The 19500-nt window shown below is 42.3% G+C and overlaps 1 protein-coding gene and 1 pseudogene across 4 annotated transcripts; one reads left to right on the top strand and one right to left on the bottom strand.

The window, feature by feature from the left end:
• Positions 1-4691: 4691 nt before the first annotated feature.
• On the bottom strand, positions 4692-14382 carry LOC109744893 (uncharacterized). 4 transcript variants are annotated; one of them, XR_002228402.3, is made up of 13 exons: positions 14187-14382; positions 13697-13802; positions 13587-13607; positions 13207-13272; positions 12957-13088; positions 12757-12887; positions 12387-12671; positions 12071-12201; positions 10437-10554; positions 9340-9432; positions 5928-5993; positions 5574-5674; positions 4692-5119 (listed from the first exon to the last, which is right to left on the bottom strand). XR_002228402.3 is itself a non-coding variant. In XM_073500367.1 (13 exons), the coding sequence occupies exons 2-13, from the start codon at positions 13791-13793 to the stop codon at positions 5027-5029; spliced, it is 1497 nt and encodes a 498-aa protein (XP_073356468.1). In that variant the 5' UTR covers positions 13794-13802; positions 14187-14382; the 3' UTR covers positions 4692-5026. The 4 variants fall into 4 exon arrangements, 2 of the variants coding, with proteins under 2 accessions (XP_073356468.1, XP_040246324.1); XM_073500367.1 differs by having other exon boundaries at positions 5574-5837; XR_005757410.3 differs by lacking the exon at positions 5928-5993.
• A 968-nt stretch (positions 14383-15350) lies between these two features.
• On the top strand, positions 15351-18507 carry LOC109744894 (uncharacterized; annotated as a pseudogene).
• Positions 18508-19500: the final 993 nt, after the last annotated feature.

Here is a 19500-nt window from a genome sequence, read left to right as displayed (position 1 = left end):
GCATGCTTGCCGGTTGCCAGCCCGAAGGAGAAAATGTGATACATCTGGTTGTACTTCTGGATGGGTGTGTTGAGGAACTCTGCGTCTTTGGGGTGGTCCTAAGAAAGAAACATGGTGTTGTTAGTTGCAAGAAGATAATGGTTGAAAGGCTTAAACAAGGGGGCGTGAGTTAACCATGGTGCTCTGCCTCCAGAACAATCGAGCAAGTGGTATGATCCCATGAGGAGCCGCTAAGGTCTCTGAGCTTGGACACTTGGATCCATCTAGCTCTCCACTTCCTGAGGTAGTTGTAGACCTGGGTGGGGGTCACCTCCTGGTCACAGAACTCGAACACCTGCTTCACAATGGTGTTCAAGTGCACCTCCTTGAAGCCCTTGCCAGTCCTAACCCCACTAGATATGAGCTCACACATCTTGTTAAGCACAAACATGGACATGAATGGTTGCCACTTCATGTTGTTGCCCCTACCATCCTCCTTTGCCTTTGCGGCTGCTGTTTGTGTAGCGGTGGCAGCAGCAACATTTAGCACAATGAGCACAAATGGTGTAGGCACAAAAGGAGAACCCATTCCTGAAACCTCGAACACATCTGAATCAGGAGGCATTTGGTCCTTAATGGGGGGCTGGGAGTCCTCGACATAGGACGGAGGGATCTGGCTCTCGGACAGGACAATGACCTGACTAACCTCATGTGTTTGTGTGGTCATGTCCTACAGTTGTAGCACACACATGGGCAGTATGCATGGCACACACACTACGCGACCATTTAGCTCAACCCAGCACTATATGAGTAGCATACATTAACAAGCATTCTACCAATCCATCACAACTTAGCTACCAATCCATTGTGTTCAAATCTACACCCTCCGTTCCTAAATATAAGTCTTTTTAGAGATTTCAATATGGACTACATATGGAGCAAAATGAGTGAATCTACACTCTAAACTACATCTATATACTCCTACAAGATGGTCACGGATCAATAGCTACCACAACATCACAATCTCATAGATTAGCAATGTACAATGTTACAAGGTGGTCACAGATCAAACCCTACCACATGCTCACAGATCAAATCCTACCACATGCTCTCAGATCTAGGTACAACGAGTACAGAGAAGGGGGTGATTGAACTCACAGAAGCCATCACTGCAGCTCGATGGAGACACGGAACAGGTCGAAGAAGAGGAGGACACAAGTCGCCGCTGCCGTGGACCGCCGGTCGGAGAAGAAGCACCACTTACTGTTGGGGAACGTAGTAACTTCAAAAAAATTCTACGCACACGCAAGATCATGGTGATGCATAGCAACGAGAGGGGAGAGTGTTGTCCACGTACCCTCGTAGACCGAAAGCGGAAGCGTTAGAACAACGCGGTTGATGTAGTCGTACGTCTTCACGATCCGACCGATCCAAGTACCGAACGTACGACACCTCCGAGTTCAGCACACGTTCAGCTCGATGACATCCCTCAAACTCCGATCCAGCCGAGCTTTGAGGAGAGTTCCGTCAGCACGACGGTGTGGTGACGATGATGATGTTCTACCGATGCAGGGCTTCGCCTAAGCACCGCTACGATATTATCGAGGTGGATTATGGTGGAGGGGGGCACCGCACACGGCTAAGAGATCAATAGATCAATTGTTGTGTCTATGGGGTGCCCCCCTGCCCCCGTATATAAAGGAGCAAGGGGGGAGGCGTCCGGCCAAGGAGGAGGGCGCGCCAAGGGGGGAGTCCTACTCCCACCGGGAGTAGGACTCCTCCTTTCCTTGTTGGAGTAGGAGAGAAGGAAAGAGGGGGAGAGGGAGAAGGAAAAGGGGGCTGCACCCCTTGTCCAATTCGGACCAGAGGGGGGGTGCGTGCCTCCTTCCTTTTGGCCTCTCTCCTCTATTCCCGTATGGCCCAATAAGGCCCAATACTTCTCCCCGGCGAATTCCCGTAACTCTCCGGTACTCCGATGAATACCCGAATCACTCGGAACCTTTCTGAAGTCCGAATATAGTCGTCCAATATATCGATCTTTACGTCTCGGCCATTTCGAGACTCCTCGTCATGTCCCCGATCTCATCCGGGACTCCGAACTACCTTCGGTACATCAAAACACATAAACTCATAATATAACCGTCATCTAACTTTAAGCGTGCGGACCCTACGGGTTCGAGAACTATGTAGACATGACCGAGACACGTCTCCGGTCAATAACCAATAGCGGAACCTGGATGCTCATATTGGCTCCCACATATTCTACGAAGATCTTTATCGGTCAAACCGCATAACAACATACGTTGTTCCCTTTGTCATCGGTATGTTACTTGTCCGAGATTCGATCGTCGGTATCTCAATACTTAGTTCAATCTCGTTACCGGCAAGTCTCTTTACTCGTTCCGTAATACATCATCCTGCAACTAACTCATTAGTTGCTATGCTTGCAAGGCTTATAGTGATGTGCATTACCGAGTGGGCCCAGAGATACCTCTCCGACAATCGGAGTGACAAATCCTAATCTCGAAATACGCCAACCCAACAAGTACCTTCGGAGACACCTGTAGAGCACCTTTATAATCACCCAGTTACGTTGTGACGTTTGGTAGCACACACACAGTTTTCTTCCGGTAAACAGGAGTTGCATAATCTCATAGTTATAGGAACATGTATAAGTCATGAAGAAAGCAATAGCAACATACTAAACGATCAAGTGCTAAGCTAACGGAATGGGTTAAGTCAATCACATCATTCTCCTAATGATGTGATCCCGTTAATCAAATGACAACTCATGTCAATGGCTAGGAAACATAACCATCTTTGATCAATGAGCTAGTCAAGTAGAGGCATACTAGTGACACTCTGTTTTGTCTATGTATTCACACATGTACCATGTTTCCGGTTAATACGATTCTAGCATGAATAATAAACATTTATCATGATATAAGGAAATAAATAATAACTTTATTATTGCCTCTAGGGCATATTTCCTTCACTTACCTCCTCGTCGGTGCTGATGCGCGTTGGGGGGAAAGCTCGAAAAGGGAGAGAATGGTGGCGGGAGTTTCGGTGGTGAGGCGTAGGGGGCTATATAGGGCAACCGAATCGACGGGATGTAACCCGAAATCCTCCAACAAATTTTTCGAGGACGCGCGCGAACGTGCTCCATCTTCGTGGTCGCATGAGCTCCACGCCACGTTCCCTTCCCTGCTTTGGCCGAGCCTGGCTCGCTAGAAACTGCCGATTCAGTGATTCCTAACGGGCCTGGCTGTGACATGCTTTAAACATCATACTATGCAGACGAAACACTGAATGTCGGCAACCAAACAGCCCAATATATTCCTGCACTGGCCTAGTTGGGCCTCATGCAAGCAACCAAACACGTCCTTAGCTTAGCGTTGTATGCATGAATTCATAGGGAGTGTATATATGTTCTTCGACGATCTCTTTCCCAAGCCAGCCAAAATAGTCATTAGGGTCATCTTCATAGACTATTAAGAGTTCAACACTAATTTCTCTCCACTAAGCAGAAAAATTAGCAGCACTGGTTTTACCGAGTATGGCGTTTTGGATATCAGCCTCCATGGAGGCCAAATTTTTGAAAAATTCAAAATTCAAAATTTTTAGTTTCAACAAAATCTGAAAGAAATTGTACAAGTAAACAAGGATGTGAGATATATGTGTGTAAAATTTCAGGATGAAATGCGACATGCACAGAAAAGAAAAAATTGTACAAGTAAACAACGATGTGAGATGTATGTGTTAAAAAATACCTAGATTTTTTTTCGCACAACCCTCATTTCAACGTATTTCGTCCTGAAAATTTACACACTTGTGCATTATGCCTTCATCTATATCTGTATTTTTCACAATTTTTTGAAATGTAAATATATGAATTTTGAATTTTGCATTTGAGGCCTCATGGAGCTCGGCCTTCAAAACAGTGTTTTCAAGATGTAGTTATCTCATCGCTAGATATAAAGGTGTGGCATGGTCCCAGCCTAAAGCGTTCAGGCTCGCAATACTTTTGGCATGTGGCGTCCCCATATCGGTCCATATGACTCGTTTTTTGTCGCCATAGGCAGGGTGGTGCGCATGGGGACCAGCAGCCAGCGGCGGGAGAATTGGCACGCACAGGAACTAGCAACCAGCGGCAGAAAGGAAAAGAAAGATCGGGAGGGAAAAGAGTATCAGAGGCAGGCGGAAAGAGAGAAGAGAGAGAGAAGGAAAAGGAGATGGGGAGGGTAAAGAGCTTCCAGAAATTGCTCTAGTGACTCAGACTCTTCTAGGTGCTTCAGTTTGTTGTCATACATATTACAGAGTTAGATTATGTCTGAAACTGTGATTTAACTTGCTATCATACAAAGTTAGGTTGTGTCTATAATGTCGTCATGCCATACGCCATAAGCGTTATAATGTTATGAAGGGGCTCGGTCACCATAAAACATGTTACGCCATAATAACATTGCTCCAAAAGCAATTTCCGTGGTGATTACCTAATTTCATTGGGGTCAGCTGACCCCAATGCTATACTGGTAGCCTGATAGAAGACCCCTTTAGTCTTCGAACCTCAATTGTTGTATCCTAGTAACCATTGTCAGATCAATAAAGTGGTGTGTTTTTCACAAAGAAAAAAGAAAAAAGAAAAGTTATGTGTTTAGTCTAAAAAATGTAAATGTGTGGGCCAGATTAGCAAACTAAATCACGATAAGTAAGCGAAATGCCAGTGGATACAAATGGGCTGCGCAGAGCAAACAGTGGAGATACAAGAAGCATCTGAGAAACAAATCTCCGCTCTAACAAACTTCGCCCTAACTAACTCATCTACCGCCTCTTAACAAGATTAAGGATACATCTCATCAGGCTCTACACTGCTAAAAAAACGAGGCTCTACATAAATGATTAATCAAGCCCATGCTAGCGATTTTCCGAATCGCATAAACAGCTAAAGTGAACCAAACCAAACTTCTGGGCCAACGTAGCTTAGCGGTACCACATGCTGCTCGGTCCAAATATAGATCAAAAAACGGAAATGTTCATGCCCGGTTCATGCTAACACAAGCTTTTCTTTACCAAACCTTTGCTCCACTTCATTCTTCATCGGAATCTTCTGTATGTAGATCCATTCCATCAAGGGGGGCTGAAACACAGGCGACAGCATGTCCATGAGAAATCTAGCAAGTAACATTATTTAAACACTGTACAAAGAGGATTTGATTTTTAGTTCAAAAAGAGAGAGGATCTGATTTTTAGTTCAAAAAAGGGAGGATCTGATTCTTTAGTGTCAAAAAAGAGAGGACCCGATTCCTTTTTGTCCAGTTCGATTCATATGCATCAAAGAATTGACAGAAACCAGCAATTTTACTTGATGCCCATTAATATTTTTTACAGTTATTCTAAAAATGTAAAATGGTACCAAAATGTCACAGGGAGCTACATGAACGTCTTGTTTTTCGAGACCCTACATGGACTCGTATGTTGCTAAAGTGGCAAAGACCCCAAATATGACAGATGAAAAAATATCAAACGAAGATGACAGTAGCAGGTATTCCTTTAAACATTATCAACAATAGAATACAAGATAAGATTCTCACGAAATGTGTAGTCAGGTTTGAAACGCTTCCGAACGAGGGGCATCTTATCAGCATCACGTATGTCATCTGGACATAGCCACTTTGTCTTGGGTACCAGCCAACTATCATTGGAAGGATTGACTTAACAAAAAATATTGACATAAAAATCAACAAATTAACTGACAGAAAAGAAAAAAAAAAACTGTTTTGCTCGTTGCTGTCTATCACAGCATTGATAGTTGCAGGGAACTCACGACCATTACTATTTGGCCTTAGGACACATACCTATTTTCAATGCAATGGCACAACGTAAAGAATAATTAAAGCATAAGTGTTGAGGCACAATGAATCCAGCATACAAAAGCTGCAACTAACCGTAAAAGGCATTCCTTCACCATGTCGCAAAATACGCTTTGGCTTGTCCAAAATCAGCTCATGGAACTGGCAAGAACAAATAAAATCGATACAAGCAGTAGATTTTGTAAGAAACAGCCATATGTACGCTAGGTTATACACAAGTGAAAATCATCATACTAACAAATAGATAGGATAGAGTTCCTCTCGATCCATACAAGATGCCTGTTCAGTTCTTGTTAACAATCATATGTTGGCCAAATATTGCGCAGGCAAACAAAGCTCTACTTAATATACTCCATCCATCCAAATACATAGGGCCTAAGACGTTTTTCGATGTTGCCTTTGATCATTAATAAGATTAATAATACATGAGATGTATGATATACAAATTTATATCATTAGAAACTCCTTTGAAACACGAATTTGATGATATGCTTTGTGTAACATGCATGTCATATATTATTGCTCTAATCCGTGGTCAAATGTAGGACAATCCGTGCTTTGAGTTTTCTTATTTGTTTATAAAAACGAGGAACTAAGGTAGAACCTACTAAATTATTTTATTTAAAAATAGATTATTTCAAACTGGTATTAGAATGATCCAGAGGATTTGAAAGAACAAAAGCAGACAAAATGAAAAGGAGTAAAATACATTGAAGGTCCTAATTCTTTTTAAAAATGTGTCGACTAAGTCCCAATTCTTAAAAACTGCATAACTTGATCCTAAAAGTAGTTATAAGTTGTTCACCGTAGGTCCTATACAACCCCAATCAGATCTGACCTGCACACGTGGTGGGTTAACCAACGCCGTGTAAGCCACACTTAGCATAAAACCCCTCAAAAAAATCATTTCTTCTAATTTCATGGCCCTGCTCTCTCCTGTTAGCTTTTCCCACAAATCAACACACACGAATAGACACAAGAACGAAAGATGAACATTAGCAACCACACACGCAAAAAAATTGGTGCTCGGTTGATGCCTCTTAGCCAGAGCTTTTTTCTTCTCAGTTAGTCAGCCTGGTTACAAAATTACAACGACTTTTAAGTAGGGAAACATGCACACACGCACTGCTTCAGGTGTGGTGTTCTGATCTGCCAATGCATGTAGAAAGCTGATTCAACTAGAGGGGAGGGGGGATGTGTGAGCGGGTGGGAGGGGAGGTTAAGGTGGATTGCCGTCGTGGAGCCTGCCTCTGCCACTAATGTGGCTTCGCAGGCCAAGCTGGGGTTTGACGAATTGGCAGCCAATCTGCAGGACAGCATGACAAACTTCGAAAAGATGACCATACCTTCCGACTCCCATCTGGTGGCCCTAACCACACTGCAGGTGGCCAGCGTCAGGACGACGACCGGCTTCAGTTTCAGCGGCAGCCACGAGGACGACATCGTTGCATGCCCCTCGTGTAAAATTAGAAGAGGGGACGACAAAATTATGAGATAACTTTTCAGGGGGTTATGTGCAAAATATTTTCTACGTGCCAATGGTCAACCTGCCAAGGGCGAAGGTCAAAGCTGACCGGGTCTGCATAGGACATGCCATGAATGATTCAAATACTTTTAGGACCCAGATGTGCAGTTTTAAATAATTAGGAGTAATTGACAGCTTCCAGAAACAATTGTGACATCCAATATATTTTATTCATGGCAAAATGAATTCTAGCACAAAACAAGGACAAGCACATTTTCCTCTAGCAAACTAGTCAATAACCCAATCCAGTTAGACAAAGCATCAGCCATCTCAGTCACATTTTGAACCAAAAGTCCATTAGATACAATTCAAATGTTTACTCTCTATTTTGCACCCAGAGCATGCTAACACGCAAATTAGCAAGTATTGTCATGAAGCTAGGTATTAGCTGTAACTTTTGAACTGATTAAATTGACAAGTATTGTCATCATGCTTGAACTTCAGAACACTGAAGGAATCTCAAATCTTCAAATTTTGCAAATATACCAGGAATAATCCTACTCTCTCTGGCTGGGTTTACAAGGCATAGTTTGTTTGTCCTATGTCAGTTTGACCAAGTTTATATCAACACATATAACAACAGAGACCAAATGAATTTCACTATATATATCATGAAATGTATTCTCATATTGTACTTTTGTATATGTCAACATTTTTCTTGATAAACTTGATCAAACAACTCAAACCTACAAAAACTGACTTGGGAAAAATAAACTGTTGTAAACCAGGACCGACAGAGTAAATCAAAATTATATAGTTTACTTATTCCTTGAAGCATTTTCTGCTATAATACATGATTAGTAAAGGTCCTGGCTTGCCTACTGCTTTGTTACCAGAGCTGCATCGACTTCATATTTCCCCAGTGCTCATGCTCCTACTACTACAGTACTTATGTTGCTATTCAGCCTCCATGGATGATAATGATGCTTTCCCAGCTGCTGTTCCTAATCCTAACGCTGGTGCCTAATCAGGTGTTTTTAAGTTGAAGCCTGCTCACAGCATGATGCAACCATGCTGTACAGTGGTGGTATTATGATCTCCTTAGAGCGCAGATGCCCGTAAGAACGTGATGCTTAGGTGTGAGGTGAAACACAAGCAAGAGATCGTAAATTGTATCTATAAAGCAACGGCTTAGGTTGGTTTCATTCGCATGGACAAGAGTCTCCCAGGAAGCTGCCTGCAAATTGTTTGGCCGGCCTCCTGGGGAGGAAGACGCCAACCTGGCCTGGAGAATGCAAAAGCGTGGTTAGCCTGGACCAGGCACAAGATTTGGGTGCCTGGCATGCAGGAGCAGCGGTCTGGAACTGATGGCAGACGTTAATCACAGGGATACAAGGGGGAAAGAAATATCAAGTAGCTGCCCGATGTGTTCGTCACCATGGCTGCACTGAGCAAGCCTCGGCATGCTCGCTGCCATAGCCAACCAGAGTCATCGCCTGCACATCCTTATCCACCACCATGACCACCCGTCACACCCAGAGCCAGCCTCAATGCTTCCTCTGCTCAGCAAAGAACCGGTGTCACAGCCACCAACGAGAGCACGGACAGGGATGAGGTCAAGTGGGAATTGAATCAACTGGATCTCAAACGTACATCAAATAGGTTGGGGATTCATGACTCCTCCGTTGATTTGGATTTGTCAATGGGTTCTGTACAGTTCTAAAGAGAGAAATTTGGGTTCATGGCTCAGAGAGGGGGGAGGGGGGCAGGGTTCTTTGTGCTGGGTTTTGATTACCAAATAACTTCGATTTTAATAAATCAAAGCATGTTAAAATGTTTTCACACACTAACAGGACAGGTCACCAATCAAACATTTTTATCACACAAACACTCGCTTCTCAGGCTCAGGGCAGGCATGGACTCCAGGATACCAACCCAACTAACCCATCAAGCCACAAAAATGGAAGTCTGGTTTCACAGAATAGTTTCAAGATAAAAAATAGAAATACAAAAGAACAGAACCTCTTGTGCATTGAACAGCTCAAGCTTATCAATCTTGGTAATAACATCGCCAACTTTGATTCCAGAATCTGCTGCAGGCGATTTATCAGAAACCTATCAAACAAACAAGTATCTATCAAAAAACTATCAAGCAAATCACTGCAACAAGTGGTCCTCACGATATAAATGTCCAAATATGTTCATATTCAATATCAAAAGATTAGTTTTCACATATATCTGCTAATGTCCATTTTTCTTGTTCTCATTCGAGATGATTTTGCACATGCAACACTTTGACACATCCCTCCCATGTAATCAGTACAATCTAACTCATGTTAACATCACAACTAGTTAAATACGCTGGTAAGCATGTTCCCAGTTCAAAATCCCTACGCTCTACAGGACTGTTAGTTTGAGGCTGACTTAGCCACAAATAAGGTTAGACAAAGACACAAAGTGCGACTAAAAAAATCATCACTGCACTTCTGGCAAAAAGTTGAGTCTGACACATGGGTCATATAACAGTAAAGTGCAGGAAACCACAACTGTGGCAACTGGCAAGCAATCAACCACCCATGGACCCACCTAAAAATTGTGACGTCGCTAAGGGTTTAGCAATAGGCTGGGAGCCGAACTGCCGCTACAATGCTGTGGGGACCATTCAATGTGATGCTAGGCTACTTTTTTGTGAAAAGGATGGGGTACTAACTAGCAAACTCGTTCTGATATCACTACTTAAGCGCATAATCCCAGTTTCCCACTTCCAAGCCCATACACTCTACCTATGCTGTGGGAACCATTTAATGTGATCCTAGACAACTTTTTTGTGAGAAGATATTTCTATGGATAATGGGTTATGAAGGGCTTGATGATGGGACAATCATCAACAATATTCCAAATTGTGGGGAATACAGAAATAGGGTATATGTGAATCCCCCATGATTATTCTTGGCGCTGTCAATGCTATTTTTGATGCATTTTTTTGTTACTACCATAGATAACAAATACAACTAAAAATAATCAATACATGAATCCATAAACATCCCCAACAATCAGATAGAAAATACACATAGAAGCAGCACAGCAACACAGAAAAGAGAGATAAGGTGGGTAGTCACCATCTGTACGTAAATGCCATGTGCATTGGGGAAGCTGTCATGTACTTGTTCACGGACATGCAATTTTTCAGCTTGAAGTGATCCAATCCTTAGACCAAGCGATAACTGCACAACTCTCCTGCATATATCACATGATTGATCATTCAAAATGTTTATTAATAAGAAATCTGCTAGCAATATACTCCCTCCGTCCCTAAATATAACCCTTTTTAGAGATTCCAATAGGGACTACATACAGAGCAAAACGAGTGAATCTACACTCTAAAATATGCCTATGTACATCCGAATGTAGTCCGTATTGAAATCTCTAAAAAGGCTTATATTTAGAAACGGAGGGAGTAGATGGCATAAAGCTATGTGAATATGTGAGACAACTAGTTTCAGCTACATGGAACCGGCGATAATAAAAGCAGGTTTAGGACCACCAAGAGAACAGAGACCAGCACACATTAAGGGGGCTGAAACTGCTTACTCAGCTACTGGCTAGGACAAACAGTTGGTTTCTCATGGCTCAAATGAACAGGATGTGACTACAGAGATTATGAATATCGTCAGCCCTTCTTTTCTGAACTGAAAATTGATAGCCCTCCTGTCAGCAGTTGGGTAGTTCAATGAGCCAACCATGCAGCAACTGTGGCAACTGGTGATCAGCTGGGTAGGTGGCAGCGTAATTTTGGTATCCCCCAATTATCACCAATATACTTATCAATTTAAGAACACAGTAATAACAAGAAAATTTGGAAGTCCAAGATTCCACTAAAAGTGAAAATCTTTATGTGGTATATTCGTAGGGGAGTTGTGTTAACGAAAGACAACCTCGCACGGCGCAACTGGCCAGGGAGTAAGAAGTGTTGTTTCTGTACTCATGACGAGACAATCAAACACCTCTTCTTTCAATGCAAGTTTGCACGTTCTACGTGGTCAGTCATCCAAATAGCGTCAAATTTATATCCGCCCATAAATGTTGGCAATATTTTTGGTCATTGGTTGGACGGAATACCAAATAGGTTCAAAACGCTAATAAGGATGGGAGCATATGCCTTAATTTGGTCGCTTTGGCTATGTAGAAACGATTTGATTTTTAATGACAAAAATGCTTCTCCTCTACAAGTTATTTTCCGGTGTACACACTCGCTACGTACATAGTCTATGCTACAACAACCAGAGAACCAACCACTGTTCAAGGCAGTGTGTACGCGATTGGAGCAGGTGGCTACGGAGGTTTTTTCGCGACATGGATGGCAGCATAACCTACGGATTGGTCCACCACCTTCTTCGACATAGGCATAGTGTCGGTCTATAGGACTCTACTGTTGCCGATTTGTCGGTTTGTATTTCATGATTTTTTTGTCAGACTTTTGGTTTTGGCTGTGTGCATCTTAGTTATGCAGAGGCCGGGTGTTACTCATAATGCTTTGTATCCACTTGATGCTACATTTTGAGATAATAAAATCGCCCTTTATCGAAAAAAACATATCCTAGTTTCAGTTTCGAGTTTTGAACTAAGATATCCACAATCAAGCCAGCAGTAAAGTAGTAGACACTAAGGGATGAATGAAATGTTCAATATGCTGTCAACATGTGATTGAATTGGAATATATGCAAAGTACATAAATCAGAACTTCAAAACATACCCAAATTTATTGAAGTGCTTTAAGCATTTCTGGAGGATACTGAATGGTAAGAAAGGAGCTCCATCCTTATAATAAAAGCTCATGCCCATGAACTTTCCATCAGAACCAACAATGAGGCCACCAATCCCAGCCTAGCACATATATAATGATTGTAAACATGCTTTGCTGAGGATATTCTATATTTAAGTACGCTATAATATAGTTCAATATGAGTATTTTTATGTTCCCAGTGTAAAGGAAATGTGTCTTAATCTAGTCGTATTACTTTTCCTTCTATTAATCTGTCTACAGTCATAAAAGATGATAAGGGAAATACCTTTGTGATCTTACAAGTAGATGCCATGAGTTGCTGGCAGTCAAATTTGGTAGTTCCGTGCAGCAGTGTCCCGCCTGTGGCCATAAGCTCTCCGGATTCAAAGGCTCGTCCAATAGCCACCAGTTTACTTTGGGACAATTTAACATTAGCTGGCACTTGATTATGAATGCATGCTTCACGAAGTTCTGGAGAAGCCTTGATGTTAACAACAGCGATATTATAATATGAATCATATTTCCACAACGTTCCTATAACAAGCTTGCCACTGGGCAGGCGCACCTTGATCTGCAAGCAACAACTATATCATCTTATAAGAAGCAAAAGTCATAAAGAAGTAATGGGATGGAAAAAATTGACTAGCAGTGCAAACCTTCAGTTTATCAAGTATCTTACTTCCATCTTCTTCAGACGATCTAATCAAGCTAGCGGATGTTAGAATTCTCATGCTGGGTGGCGTGTGCTCTATGATTGTGCCTGTGCAAGTAAACTGTCTAATTCTTCCTACACAGATCGAAGCTTTAGTTACTGATTAACCAACAACCATTGGAATACCTAATATTGTATTTTTACCCTTGAAAGAAGCGAGTGAAACAATGGACCGACAGACACTCAAAGCAAGTAATTTAATGCTAGTGTGCTCTTCGTTGTAGCCATCCAACTTTCCAAAGCAGAGCTCAAATGTATTCACCAAGCGTATGCCCCCTAACCAAAGAAACATAGCACACCGTAAGGGTTAGAATAAACATCTAGAAACACATTAAAATAATATTTTGGGGGGGGGGGGGGGGGGGGGGCATTAAAATGGAAAACAACGACTTGCCAGCAAACTTGGATGGCAAAGGATAACCGCGGGGAAGTAGGCGCTTGCGTAATATGCGAGGGAGGTCTGGTGCAACAAGGTGAAATGTGAATCGAATAGTAGTGAAAGCCATATGCAAGATAAGGTTGCAATGTGCCAAAACAAAAAGGAATGGCTTTTGGTTCGACAAGTTTCACTCAAACATAAAAAATATCTCCGTCGCACAAGATTTGTTATGTGGGGTTAATTTAGAAAATACTGTTTCAATAGTAAAATAATAATAATGATGCATATGTATAAATATAATGTTTTTGTTTCACAGTAGAAATGTTGCCTCGGATGTCTGATCCAATACTAGGATCGAACACCCCATCCCTAGTTGTCGCCAAAATAGAACTAACCATCACTCAGAGGCGGAGAATCTGCAGGTAAGGAACAATTAATAGTATTACTTATTGAATGATGATTCACAAGTCAATGGAGAGACCAGAAATGTGTGTGGTTTGTTCACCTTCTCGGTCAGAGTTGGATTGTAAAGAAGTCTTCTTACTTGTGCTTACTCCTCCTCCTTCCTCCGTGTGTGCACATCCTTGACTCTTTATAGGCATCTCCTAGACCTACAATGAAAGAGTGCCCAAACTATTGACATATAGGTAAAAGGTTATCTGAACCAGCATGTTTCAACAAACAGACTCAAGTAAAAAAGTTCATCTATATCTACTGAGGAGCGTGACAGCACGGTGCGCTTTCCCCAAGCAACAAAAATGACAAGACGCGAACCCCATGCAAATATAGGATGTACTGTATTATTTATGGTGTAAATAGATGTAGATAGTCGACGCTTTAAGATTCTTGCTGCTAAATCCCAAATGCATCGGCGGTGTGACTGACCAGGAGAAATGAACTAATCGGGTCATGTGCTACAAAAGTCAAATTTCTTATGCACGATCAGGAGAAGATGAGTAGAGGACGAGACAGTGAACCAGCTTTCAGAGACTCACCAGAGAGGTGGAGAGGAAACTAGGCGGGGCCGCCACAGATCGCGGAAGCAGGCCGTGCTTGAGATGAGGGCAGAGGCACGGCGAATTAGCGGTCCTAGGCCTGACGCCGGGTTTGCGGGAGGTTGCCGCCGGGAGGTGGGAAAGGGGGGATTTGGTGGGGAGGAGCGGGCAGCGGGCCGAGGGGCTGCTGCCGTGCGTTAGGGTTGGGGAAGAAGGGGGCTTTTTTCTGGGGCGATTTGATTATTTGCCACCGGTTACTTTGGACTTTGACATTTTGCCACTCGTTACATTGAAATTGATCTGGTGACACTTCTTAGTTTGTACTTTAATTTTTTGTCACTTTTCAACACAAAAACAATCTATGTAAATGATAGACAAAATAACTCCACAAAACAGAGGACAAAACTACCCTTTTACCTGTTTGACTGCACAACCTCCTCCAAATCGGGATGAACCCTAACTTATAATTCAGCCGCCGCCGCCGCCGCCGCCCCTGTTGCGCCCGGGCAGCTGCTACAGAGAGGACCTATGCGGTGCCGAGCGCACCACAACGGCTAGGGAGCGCCGGCGAGTGCTTAGGCTGCCGCCGAGCCGCTCAGCCGCTTCCACCCGCCGCCCCATGCTACTTAGTTCGCCAGTGACACCCGCTTGCCCCATGCTCTTCCTCGTCCGCGTACTAGTGCTACAGCAGTAGCTACTGGTCGCCGCCACCGCACATAGTGTTGTTGGTGCTGCCCACGTCTAGTGCCTCCGCACTAGCCGGCCGCATAGACTCTTGTGCTCTAAACAAATGGTAGGTGATGCGATGCGTAATCCTGACTCTTGGAGCGGGAGCAATCACTGATGTGTATTAGCGTAAAAAAGATCCTTCGTTTGCTATCATAGAAGAATCGACCAGCTGCTTGCATGCTCGCCATGCTCCCAAGGAATAATCAGTAGCAGTTCTGACAGAAAAACAGTAAGAGCTCGTCCGCGTGCTCGGCCAATCGAGAACATGGGCAAATTCGGTATTTCACGTGGGTAATGGCAAATTCTCAAAGTGCCAACTAAGAAGTGGCAAAATATCAATTGGAAAGTAAACAGTGGCAAATTGTCAAAGTCCGAAATAAGTGGTGGCAACAAATCAAAATCCCCTTAAATTTAAGCAACCAGACCATCGAAGTCCATATCTCCGCCGCGACTTGCTTACCTTTTCTCTCTCGCGCATCCCCACCCTGCTCCGACCTGCCCAATCTCCAATCGAACTCGGTGGGGCCCTTTTGTGTCCACCAGCGCTGCGCCATAGATCCGCCGCCGTGTTGCATCTTCTTCACCGTTCCCGTTCCGCCTCATCGCGCACCTGCTGTCCCCAACCCCGTCCGCGATCTTGGAGATTGATTTTTTGAAGGTACGAACCCTTAATCACACCCCCCCCCCCCCCCCCCCCCCCCCCCCACGGCGAAAAGGTGGATGCAGCCCCTCATAGCCGGCAGATGGAGGAGGAGGAGGTAATCTCTCTTCTCTCTGCCTCCTATTGGAAGGACATCGATCTCTCTCCCTCTCATCCTACCCTAAACGATTATCTCCCAAAGAGGAATTGTGTAATCTCATATATCGACCAATGAAATCTCTTGCGTCCATGATCTAACAAAAATGTTTTAATATCATTTTATGTAAGAAACTTATGATGTTTGTCATTACTTTATCAATTCATTTGGTTGCTTTTTTTTTGAAATGCTAGGCCAGGAGATACTATGAAGATTACGTAGTCAATTCTCATGGAATCTGTGATAAATCTGTCGTTCTTTTGCTATCCCATAAGGAAAATGATCCAGAGAAGAAAGTTACATCTCTTCACACTGGTACCATTTTTGCATCTGGGGAGAAATCATGTTGTATCATGACGACGTCAGCATTTACTTTGAATTTGAAGACTCATGTATGTGAAGCGCATTTTTTTTATAAAACAAAAACGAAGGTGAAAAACTATATGGTGCAAAAAGAGTTTGGAATAGCCATCATTTATGCTGGAGATGTCAACATGGCAAAGGTGGAACAAGTTACATTTAGTGATGAAAATGTGGGTTCACATGAGAGGGTTTTCACTTGTGGTTACAACTCGAATCAAAAAGGCAGGAGTTTCTTCTCTGGAAGTATTGTAAGGTTAATATCCTAAGCATTTATATCGATGTTTCTATTTAATTCTGCTCTTTTCTTATATTTAAAAGTACAACAGTGGTGTAGGCATGAAGCACAAGCATATGAAGCACAAGGATATGAAGCATAATCTTACCTTATTTGTGCATGGGTGTGCAACTGGCACAGACGGGCATTTGGGATCTGCTGTTTTTGATGAAACACACCGTCTTGTTGACTTGTTGGCATGAATGTTCTGTATACAAAGTCCAGTGGTCCAAATTATGGTTCTCTAGCAGAGGGAGATGAGATTGAATCTGATATTGGTGGCATTGTGTATGCCCTGGACCTGACTTCAATACAACTTGGTCTGGCATCAGCAGCTAAAAAAATGTCAACAGCAGCTCGAGACAAGAAATTGGTAGGGATGGTTAACATGAAAGAAAAGGTATAATGCCCTTGTCTTCCATGACCATGTACGAGTTAACATCCTAGTATAAATTGTGTAAAAGATATGTAATACATTTTGAACTGTTCCCCATTGCTAGACTATTCCGGAGATCGTTCAATTTGTAAGGGAAAATATTTTGGAGTTGGAAGCTGCAGGAGGTATGTATTCAATAGTGATCATTATTATTCGGTTGTCTGAAATCATTACAGAATGCTAAAATGCATGAGTATGAGTATGTAATGCATCTATGTTGTGGAACTGTTGCTTATGCTTCTATTTTTTTTTAAATGTGCATTTTGAGTCATTGGGTAGGTCCAGACCGATAGTTTTGAGGCACCTAACCGCAAACATAAAAAAAGTTCTTAGTGAAAAGACAAGTCAGCCGGATGTTATTTGCCATCGATACCAAATAAGACTGCTCCCTTCATTTGCGTTTACAAGGCCCACATGTATCTTGTGGCCAACTTTGACCATCAACTTGAAGAACAAAATATTAATTATATGACATAAAAAATGCAGCATCAATTTTTTATTTGAAAGAAGTTTCCATGGTATAATTTTGATGGCACAACTCATATATTTATTGGTCTAATTGATGGTCAAAATAGAACTAAAAATATGTGGGGACCTTGAAAGCCTAAAAGGAGGCAGTAGTAACACAATGTTGACAATTGTAGTCTTAGTTTCATCTTGTAATATAAAATACAAAAATAGTACTCCCTCCGATCCATAGTAAGTGTCGCAGGTTTGAACTAAGATTGAACTAACCTTAGTTCAAAACCGCGACACATATTTTGGATCGGAGCGAGTACATCTTAATGTTACAAGTGCAGAACAAATGGTGTCCTCTTGGACGAAGAGTAAATCTCAGGTGTAAGTGTAACTGTGTTATCTGCTATGGACTGATACCCGCAATTATTAATGAGATGGAATAGTACACATAATTTGTTTCTATTTCTGTGAGTTGCTTGCTTCAGACATGATGTTAACGGTCTTAGTTGCTTACTTGATGCTGAAATGTGATTTTCTAAACAATAACTATGGGTCACTTGGGCAGTTTATCATTATACACCTGCTTCCAAAATAACGTTAAGTGGCTATTATGAAAGATGATTGTTTTTATAATTGATTTATTAGGTTTGCATTTAGGGTGAAATGAGCATGTATAAGGTCAACGATTGTAGTGATTCTGTCTATGACAACACTTAAGTTCTCCTGATACTCCGTGTCTTAAGATGCTACACCACCTTCTTTAATGTCATCTCAATGGCTGACTAGAAATGACATGCTGTTTCGTGATAGTTTTGTACCTCTCCTGCTCACTTGGTTTACAAAGCACTGTCATTCATGCAGCAAGCAAAGCTGGTGGTAGTTCCACGAAAGGACGTGCAGGTGGTGGATGAACCCGCAGGGTGACTTCCGTCGAGGTGTGAACAATTGGCAGCTCACTAGATCTTGGTGTGCGCTGGTTCTGATGTTGGCTGTCTAGTGTTGTTTTTGCTTTGTTGAAGTAGCTACTAGAGGTATGTCATCTGACATGTGTAGTGTTCACGTAGGGAAGTCGTATGCTAGGCATGTTTTCGGTAGCTGCTTTGATCATGTCAGCTGAACTTAATGCAAAGCTATGTGAGGCGATGAAGAGGAACTTTGATCATGTATTTGGTTGACGTTGACGCTTGCTTGTTTCTACCTTGGTGAGGCATGTTAGGCCAAACCTGTTGTCTGATATTGGAGGATGTCGATCCTGCGAGAGAAGTACTGGCCTGCGGCAAGGGTGGAAATATCTGAGAATGGATTTTTTTTTGCTCTCATGTTCCATGGAGCACGGAATATTCAAACATTCAAAAAATCAACCTTTTAAGTTTCAACAAACTCTGAAAAAAACACACAATTACTTATAGATGTTTACTAGATGTGTGTGAAATTTCATCATGAAATACGTTTTCATGCGACCTATAAAAAAATCGTGTGATTTGTGAATAGTACATGTACTAGAAACACATGATTTTGTCATTTTTGTCTAGCTCGCATAAGAAGGTATTCATCATGAAACTTTGTAGACAAGTAGTAGTATACATCCATCTGTGTATTTTCTCTTATAATATTTTGAAACTTAGTCATTTGAATTTTGAATTAGGGCTCCATAGAGCTCGAGCTGGCATACAAAATTCCCTATTTACCGGTAAGTTTCTTTTTGGAGTTTTTGTTTGGCTTTAAGGCTGCGCTTGGATTGCCGTTTTCCAGCCATCTACACGTGTAAAGTATACCCCGTAAAAATAATAATACGGACGATCTACTTGGATCGTCATTTTTGCGTCGTAACTTTTACACCCGGTTTCACTTTACACTTGAGATTTGTTTGCTTTCTCCATGTTTTTGGGAATTGCTTTCTCCTCTTCGTTGCGTGTTCTGCTAGGCCGTCCCCCCACCCCTCCTTTGTCATGTGCGTGTTTTTTTTAACACAGTATAATCAAAGTTGCTCACATACACGAGTATACATTCATTCCTATAAACACACGCACACTTATCCCTATGAGCACCTTAGAAAGACTGAGCCGACATAACATCTTAAGATTTTACGAAGTCATCACATAGTCGACGAGAACGTCTTCTCCCAGAATGAACATCGTCGGAATACTGAAATAAATCCAGGAATAACGTGAGCATCAATTGTCAAGTTTAGGACAAACACTGGTGGGCTGAGTATACCACTGTCTTCCTAACTACCCGACCACATGTTGGTTCACA

This window comes from Aegilops tauschii, chromosome 5, assembly GCF_002575655.3.
Source record: "Aegilops tauschii subsp. strangulata cultivar AL8/78 chromosome 5, Aet v6.0, whole genome shotgun sequence".
In the NCBI taxonomy this organism is placed as follows: Eukaryota; Viridiplantae; Streptophyta; class Magnoliopsida; order Poales; family Poaceae; genus Aegilops; species Aegilops tauschii.
Note: the sequence above shows the minus strand (reverse complement) of the source record. Positions and strands in the feature narration are given on the sequence as shown.